The sequence below is a fragment of the Terrapene carolina genome, unplaced genomic scaffold (assembly GCF_002925995.2).
Source record: "Terrapene carolina triunguis isolate 2854851 unplaced genomic scaffold, T_m_triunguis-2.0 Scaffold629, whole genome shotgun sequence".
Lineage (NCBI taxonomy): Eukaryota > Metazoa > Chordata > Testudines > Emydidae > Terrapene > Terrapene triunguis.
Window position 1 is genome coordinate 9,503,354 of NW_020664980.1, and position 8,904 is coordinate 9,512,257.

Consider the following 8,904-nt stretch of genomic DNA (forward strand, 5'->3'; position numbering starts at 1 on the left):
ATACCACGATATACTCTTTGCATTGGCAGCATTACTCCAATTTTTTGTCCCTTGTTGATCCGACCACTGTATCTAACTGGCCTGATGTAGAACATATGTATGCAGAAACCTTGAGGGTAGAGGAGAAAAAAAAAATTAGGGGGGAGAAAAGAAACATCAAAGTTGATCATCATCTGATCTCCTTGGCTGGTTGAACTATGGAAATTTGAAGATTGTCTTCCAGTCTCATACTGCCATTGGTGCTAGCAGTGCCGGCAGCACTAGTGCAGTCCGGCCAACAGCATTTATGAAATTGGGATTATCGGGGCAATTTGTGGAGGGAGGAAAAAGGTGAAGAATTTTTTTCTTAAGGACCCAAACTACAGTATATTTCAAGCTTCGTGTTTTCATGCTCCCCCTTCCCCTGCACCCTTTTTCCTCTTTGTTTTCCTCACTTTAGAGCCTCATTGTTCTCCCATTTTCTAAGTGGGTGCAGAGCTATAGGGGGAAAAGGAGTAGTTTGCTGGTCCTGTTGATCGAGAACTTGGCCCGTTATGTTTTTAAGAGTGAATGAATTGTACTTGGATTTAAATACAGGACCAGACTCTTCTAAGTGAAACACAAGCCTTGGCTACTCAATACAGTTGTTTTGCTTAAATTTGTTAGGTTGTGCTTCTTCCATAGCTCTCCAGTTGGTTAAGAATGGAAGGTGAATGTATTTAATGACTAATATTTAAAGTTGATCAAAGATTTATATGTGATAGCTTCAGTTACCTGATCCACGGAGGAGGAGGCCATTATTAATGGCATTATTCTTTGGATAGGGGTTAACTCGTCCCCCAATTGTGCCACTAAAAGGTGCATACACTGTTGATCCGTCTCTGCATATTACGTCCACTCCCAGGTGCTTTATTTCTCTGAAAATGTGTAAATGTGCAAGTAATGAGACAATGCTGATTTACATATTCATTAGCCTTAAAGCCTGATACTAGATACACCATGTAGATCAGCGGTTCTCAATTTTTTTCCCCCCGCGGACCATGTGAAAATTGCTGAGGGTCTCGGCGGACCCCTTAATGATCTTTCCAAATGTTGTTTCTACCGTGAGCTAACTATTGTAAAGCGCTTTGGATAAAAGCGCTATATTTTTAAAAAACCCTTTATACTAATTAACGTTTTTTTGGTTCTACAAATAAAAGCACACAACTCATATTTTAATATCAGTAATCTTATCTTTCTAATGCGATGGATGTTCCCTCTCTCCACTGCCGCGGCAGCCCCTGAGCTGGGGCTGGGAAGGGGGGGTGTCTCTTCCTCTCTCCCCCACTGCAGCAGCCAAAGCGCTGAGGCTGGGAAGCAGGGTCATCTCTCCCTGGCAGCCACAGTCCTGGAGCTGGAGAAAGTCGCCTCTTTCTCTGGCCGCCACAGCCCTGCATGTCCCAAATTCCCCCCACCAACTCTTCTCACCCCATTGCTCCCTCCCACCTACTCCCTATTCCCCCGCAAGGCCACCACCTCACCTTATATATGCGTCTTCTCCAGGGTTCAGGCACCTAATTAGTGGAACCACGCCTGCGCAGCGCCACTAATTAGGAGGGTGGCCCTTCATTCTCTTGTGTGCGGTGCACCTTAGCGGGAACCCAGGGGCGCACCTTAGCCGGAACTATCCACGGACCACCTGAATGGAGCTTGCGGACCACTGGTGGTCCACGGACCACAGTTTGAGAACCTCTGATGTAGATTTTTAAAGCAACACAGGGGCTACGGCTACCATTGTTAGCTTAGTTGTGTATTTTCTGCAATGACGATAGAAGAGTTTGAGGTTCCCAGTCCAGTTGTAATAATTGCAAATCTCTCTCTGTTCTTAATCAGAGCTCTCCCATTCTCAGTACCCCACCTTCCCCCCATTCTCAGTGTAATTCTATCATATGAGAGATTAATGCACATTGGAAGGACATTGCCACGGTTAATGTACAGCGAATTGCTGAGCAGTGGTGTCCTTCTGACAGACTTCAGAAGCCATGAGTGCTATAAATGATGGCTAAATTCAGAAGTTTTTGTTCTTAGTGAACATTTCATTATTTTAGCAACAATAATGAACAAACAAAACACCCGTTCCACACACAGAAAAAGTGCTCTCAATATACTACCTTGGAGCTCCATAATATCCACAGCCAAATTTGTCACAGCCCCTTACTTTGTTCCTAGGATTCCCAGCACATATCGGTCCCCATGGTCCTGCAGCAACTTGAAAAGAAATGGAATATACAAAAGTGAAGCAAATTTTCTAGTCTTAAACAGGACAGAAATGTTATATATAAATGCTTGCTGTGTAACTAATGGAGTTTAGAGGAGGATGCTAGAATTTCATTAGTGATCTGTGTTATAATGTGTCACTTTCAATACATGTTGCTTGTGTGCGCCCCACAAATTAATGGCTCTGCACATCTTTGCTTTAATGTAAACAGAATGGTGGGTTTTTTTTTTCTTTTCAGTAGAAAACGCTGTTCAGAAGACAAGATTTTGATATTTTTTGTCAAAAGAGTAAATGATCCTACAAAAAAGGTTTTCCTTACAGATCTCTAAAAGGATTCCCGTGCTTCAATTAGATCATAAACTGTTTGGAGCAGGGACTCTCTCTAGCTTATGTTTGTACAGCACCTGGCACAGTGGGGTCCTGCTCAATGACTAGGGAACCCAGCTGCTACTGCAATACAAATAGTGTCTAGCAACTGAGGCTAAGGATCAGAGACTACCCTACACCTTCAATTCAAATTAATTGATGACAGTCAAGGATTTGAAGGCATTATTTCACTCTGAAGTAGAAGAGCCACATACGAGGTCATAGGAGGTTATGGATGTTGGCTTTCCATCAGGCGATCTATTCAGATATCAGCTTAGCTCACGGAGAGAGTCAGAAAACAAAAGTATATTCCTCTGTAGCTGCAAGTTGAGAAGCTGCCTGACGGCTGCATGAGATCACACGTAAATATTTTTTCTGCTTTACCAGCTTTCCTAGCCCTGACTCTCAAGGCAGCGGACCCTCAGAGCTGGGGATTTGCAGCTTGCAAGACTTCCAATAATGCTAGGACAGAGGTGAGCAGAGATGAACTGTAATACTAATAGAGGACTAAATAAGCAGTGTCCAAAAACCTTGCATAATTGCCTCACCAAATACTTCTATTGTAGTTTTCATTAGGAACCAGCAGGCTGCGTTAGTTGTTCAGTTTACCAGCCAATATGTTTGATCACAAGTCATAGGAAGCTATAATAGTGAAAACATTATCTACTCTGGAACTGCAAAGTATTTGACTTTATTGTAACCTCCATTTCTCCGGGGAGTATAATCAGAAGGCCCAGCCCTATTCTGATGCAAATATTGATTTGAACTGCTCCATTTGGGGGTTCTTTAGTTCATTAGGATCACACTTTGTGGGACTGAGCTCTGCTTGGCGTAGCTGAGGAGGTGGGGAGTGTGAAACTGACTTTTTGTGCCCCCTTCTCTCAACAGAGGCTGTTTCAACCCTCCAGTACCTCTTTTATGCTTGGAGGAGTGGTGGGCAGGAAGGGGTGGCATGGAGGTGGCTGTGCCCCCCAGCTATTCCTATCCAAGGGGTTTTCCTAACTGGCTGATTAAACCAGATTTCTGTGTCCTTTGTGCTTCCAGAGCAGTGCAAAGGGTGAAGCATCTAGCCTACTATTTGTGTTGCATTAGCTGCAGGCTAAGTACTTTACAGTTAGGTAAGAAGGCAGGGTCCCTATCCCTGTGAGCTTGCCATTTAACAGACAACATACAAACAAACCAAGTGGCGGGAAAGGAAGCACTGAAAAGCTGTGCAATGGAGCCCATGCTTCGTACTTCCATGTTGTTTGTACAGAACGTGTGGAGAAGGTGTTTTTATATACTCGTATTCAGTAGATTAAACTAGCTACAGGGTGAAGGGAACATTGGTCTCTGTTAAGAAAGTGTTTGGGTTTGTTTGAAGGGGGTGCGTGGCATGTGGAAAGACAAAAAAGCAAAGTGTCAGGGCGTACCAACTCACAAAATGTAATCAGTGTAATTAAATTAGTATAATCCCTCTAGTACGGATGTAATTCTATTGGACTATAAAGGTGCTTATAGGCATTCCTGTAGAGGAAGGGGAATAAGCTATACTTGTTTAGGGCACCTTTATACTGATATAACTGCATTCACACTAGAGGTTGTGACTATTTCAGTGTAAAAAACACATACTCCTAACTGGCATAGTTATACCAGTACCAAAACTATGTGCATACCAATATCGCCATATTTGGGGTCGGGAAGGAATTTTCCTCCAGGGTAGATTGGCAAAGGCCCTGGAGGTTTTTCGCCTTCCTCCGCAGCATGGGGCAGGGGTCGCTTGCTGGAGGATTCTGTGCGACTTGAAGTCTTTAAATCATGATTTAGGGACTTCAACAGCTGAGTCAAGGGAGAGAATTATTCCAGGAGTGGGTGGGTCAGCTTTTGTGGCCTGCATCATGCGGGAGGTCAGACTAGATGATCATAATGGTCCCTTCTGACCTTAAAGTCTATGAGTCTATGAGTTAGAGAGAGTCCAGATTATTTATTGCCCTGAACACAAGAACAAGGAGCGTAATTGATTCTCTCTCTTTCAAGAATATCCATAATCAATCATTATAACCTTTGTTGCTGGCATATTCCCTGCCATCGACTTGGAGAGGATTTCTGTTGATAACCTGATCGCTCAGGCCATACAAATGGAAATACTTAGGTTACGAGTCTTGCAAAGGCTTTTGTCAATGACCAGGGAGATGCCAACAGTCATGTATGCCAGTCTAGCTGAATTGCCTTCTTAGTTGCTGAACCATGGTCAGACTGTCCAGACTTCTTAGCAGGCTGCTTCAGGGTAGCTGCCACTGTATACTATTTATGCATCATGGGAATGGTGTTCAGACAAAAGAACAGAATGGGTGAAATGAAGAAGTGGGTGAATGTGTAGAAATAAATATCATTATGGAGTCTCTTTGCTGTATTAGGAAAAAATCCTGCCTTTAGAATCATGTGCAGCTCCCACTGAAGTAACTGCTGGGCATATCCAAGGCTGGAGTTTGTCGCTAAGTAACTCTGTGACCACATTACTTGCAATATGGCTTAATCCTTGAAGATTCTTATAAAAGGCTGTCATTGGCCTGAAACATATCATCCCATTACCCTGCTGGGAAAGGGTTAAGTGGGTTCTGCTGACTCCCTTAGGGCAATGGTTTGTTATCCCACCCAGACAGAAGAGATGTGGGCATAGCTCTGGCTAGGGAAAGCAGTCCTGAGGGAGGAATCAGAGAAAGACGGTTTGAGCTGCTCCTTACTGTTCTCTTTTTTTGAGAAAGGCAGACCCCATCAAGGAGCTGAGTTTGGAATCTATATATAGTGTTTGTGCAGGTTGGGAAAGGCACCTACTGACTACGCCAAAGAAGGTCAATACAATTCTGCTGGTGCCTCCGTTATTCGTTCCGTCTTGGTTCAATAAGAATACCAGTTCACAATCTCTCTCCTTAGAAGCTAGATCCTGCTCCTAGCATCAATGTTATCCCTTTTGACCCAAGCGACTAGTCCAAGTTTCGGGGCTTGGGGGATGTTCCAGTTGGAAGTAGAAATTGATAGGATCTGGTATTTTCTTGGATGCAGTTTTGTTTCTTTACAAATAATGTATAAAGTCCTGAATTGAATAGCAGGAAAGAGCAGGAGCACCCTTTTCAGCCAGCTCCCTGACCCAAGAAACCTTTCTCCAATTTTTTACGAGGGTCAGCCACTGCACTTTCAGATACTCCTTTACATAAGAACACTAGAATGGTCATACTGAGTCAGACCAAAGGTCCATCTAGCCCAGTATCCTGTCTTCCAACAGTGGCCAATGCCAGGTGCCCCAGAGGGAATGAACAAAACAGGCAATCATCAAGTGATCCATCCCCTATCACTCACTCCCAGCTGCTAGCAAATAGAGGCTAGGGACACCATCCCTGCCCATCCTTGCTAATAGCCATTGATGGACCTATCCTCCATGAATTTACCTAGTTCTTTTTTGAACCCTATTATAGTCTTGGCCTTCACAGCATCCGCTGGCAAGGAGTTCCATTGTTTGTTTTAAACCTGCTGCCTATTAATTTCATTTGGTGTCCCCTATTTCTTTAGGCACACGCGCTCTCTTTCATATTCCCAGTTTTGACCCAAGTCAAAGACCCAAGATGAGTTCACCTAGTAATCATATAGTTCATGTGTGGAAAAGAATAACATGCCTTTATCTACAGACAGGAGAATATAGTTCTATGGTTTCACACTTCAGTAGTATTTTTAAATCCTCCACACTTATTTGAAAATTCCAGTTGAACTCCCAAGAGCATTTTTTAGTTCCTGATACAGTGATTGTATAGAGAGATACTGTAGATATAACGGTTGTGGGATTATATAGGTATATAAGTGATTAAATTAGCTTGGTTAAAGAAAATGTATGCCTTGCAGTTAGCAGTCAAGCGAAGACTTGGAAAAATGGTGTGCCTGATTGGAAATACTGGGCTTGGAATGTGACTTCATTGGAAAAATTGGACCTAAAAGGTTACATAGCAGGAAAAGTCCTTGGAAAAGGCCTCAATTATCCCAGATGGTTCTAACAATAAATGTAATGAACCAGTAAAGACTCCAAACAGGCAAACACCTGGTTATTAGCTAGGATAGTGAGAGTCAATATGACATCACTTGTTTGATGCACAGTACAAAAGAATCAGACTTGCTAAGGGTATTTATCAGATCCTATCCAAACACGCTGAAGCAAGCCAGGATGCAAGGGGTTATCCCAAGACTGATCCTCTCATGAGTATGCTGATCAAATGCTTATGAATGTGTATTATTTTACGGATGTAACTGCTTATTGCTTAAGCTTTTAGACATGTTTGGAGCAATTGCACAAAAACAATTTGGCCTTTAGATTTATCAAAGGAATTTATGGTTAAATGGGTGTTGTGGTGGTATCCTGCATAAGCAATTACTGTATATCCAACGGCTATACAGAAGTGGATACACGCACTGAATCACTAGTGAAGAAGGGATGTGAGAAATATGTCTGAGCTACTAGTGGTTCCCTAAAGGCGTTCACAATGACTATAGAGTAAATGTTGGGGTAAAAAGTGTGTATTTCACTCAAATCTGTTTCCTTCTATAGGACTTGATCACTTGGAGGAAAGGCCCTTTATACAGTAGTATCTGAAAAATGCATAAATGTAATAACATCCAACAGACTTACATTGAATGACAGCAATTCACTTAAAAACCGAGAACGTTTCCTCTTCCATGGTTCTGGTTCTTTTATTACAGCATCGCAGACAGAGAAACAGTCTAAATGGTCTAAACCTTTTGATCCTTGCCATTATTTAAAACCATTTAGAGGCTTTTGGGAGAAACCCCAAATTGCTGATGGAGTTAATATACTGTTACCTGTCTATAATCTCTCTTATGCAATAGACATAGATTAATACTTTATTTTACTGTAATCTTTATCAGTAACTTTTATGGATTTTGCTGTTAAAGTATTTATACAAAATTAAGATTTTGATTATCGAAAGCACAAGTGGCAGTTAAGCCCAGACCTGCCCCTACTTCCTTAAGAGTGTTTTTCCAGCAAAAAATGCTAGTTTAAAATCAGCAACGTTAGAAAATTATTTTGACTTACCAGATGAAATCAAGGTAGCAACAATGATTGCTTTGACTGTGAGCATCTTCGCCTGCATCACCAGAGTTGTGGTTTCAGGTGAAGGGTCCAAAATACTTTGCTTTCTATTTATGCATTCCAAAAGAGGTTGTGTCTAAGTTCCCAGCCAATCAGACATTATCAGGGAAATTTAAGAGGAGTCAGTTACCTTGGTTGAGAACTTAATTTTAAAGCCAAATGCCAACCGGAACAGAGCCCTCTCTCGGGGATGTCCCAGAGGGGCAGATAATAAACAGTGTGGAAATGCCAAACCCTATGGCAAAAGTAATTATGTGGGTTAGGAGAATGCAATGCAATTAACTTGTGCGGGATGTTTTTAATAACTGAACAAGGGGTTTAAAAATAAAAAAGGGGAGAATTCAAGGACAAATTGCAGATATTTTTCTCTGCACTCCTCACTAGTCTGTAGCTAAATTCCTGATTTCAGAAAGATAATTGGATGGAAGGTGGGAAGAGAGTCCCAAGCAATCTGTAAAGCTACTTGGGCAGGCCTGCAGAGACATACACAGCTCACTTTTGGGAAGGAAATCAGCTAGTTGGACAATTCTGTACTTCACAAGGTGACCACTGAGTAATCAACCTTATTTTGGAAGTTTTGGGCAAATAGAACCTTATTAGAGTCTTCCAGAAAATGTTCTTCCTTGTCTCACCAGAAAATGGGACACCTCCTACTCAGTTGCGTAAGTCTATTTTATTATACATCCTAGCTATGATACACCTTCAGAATTAACATCAGGAAAAGCCACAGGGTACAGTCTGGACCATGGCTGAATGTAAAAACAGAAAACCCTCAAATAATGTGATTAAACCAAATTACAGGAAATTCAAATGGAGAATGCTGAAGCATGAATAAAGCAAACTTTAGTTATTTTGGGGGAAGAGAGGGAATATGACCTATTGTTGATAGCTGGGGACTGAGAGTTAAGTTTATATTCTTGGCTCTTTCTCTGCCAGGTGTATGTTTTTAGGGGGTCATTATTTCCCAGGCTGCTTACTTTAAAAACAAATGAAAAAATATATTACATATAATTTTATTATGGGACTTTTACACCTGGTGGATGTGCTCTCAGCCCTCTTCCTTTCATGCCCCTTCTCCTTTTACTTTTAAGTAGAATACTTACTTTAGAAGAGAAGATTTTGATATTATCTGATATAGGAATAATTGATCCAACCAACAAGTTTGTCT

General features: G+C 41.8%; 1 protein-coding gene across 1 annotated transcript in view; it reads right to left on the reverse strand.

Annotated features, from left to right (window-relative positions):
- The window catches only part of LOC113407994 (leukocyte cell-derived chemotaxin-2-like), a 13,116-nt gene extending 5,391 nt beyond the window's left edge, over nt 1–7,725 (reverse strand). Inside the window, exons 1-4 of the mRNA XM_029913389.1 lie at nt 7,680–7,725; nt 2,130–2,226; nt 754–896; nt 5–109 (exon numbers count right to left, since the gene is read on the reverse strand). Of these exons, the coding sequence (XP_029769249.1) occupies nt 5–109; nt 754–896; nt 2,130–2,226; nt 7,680–7,725 (391 nt within the window). The remainder of the gene's footprint in view (nt 1–4; nt 110–753; nt 897–2,129; nt 2,227–7,679) is intronic.
- Nucleotides 7,726–8,904: the final 1,179 nt, after the last annotated feature.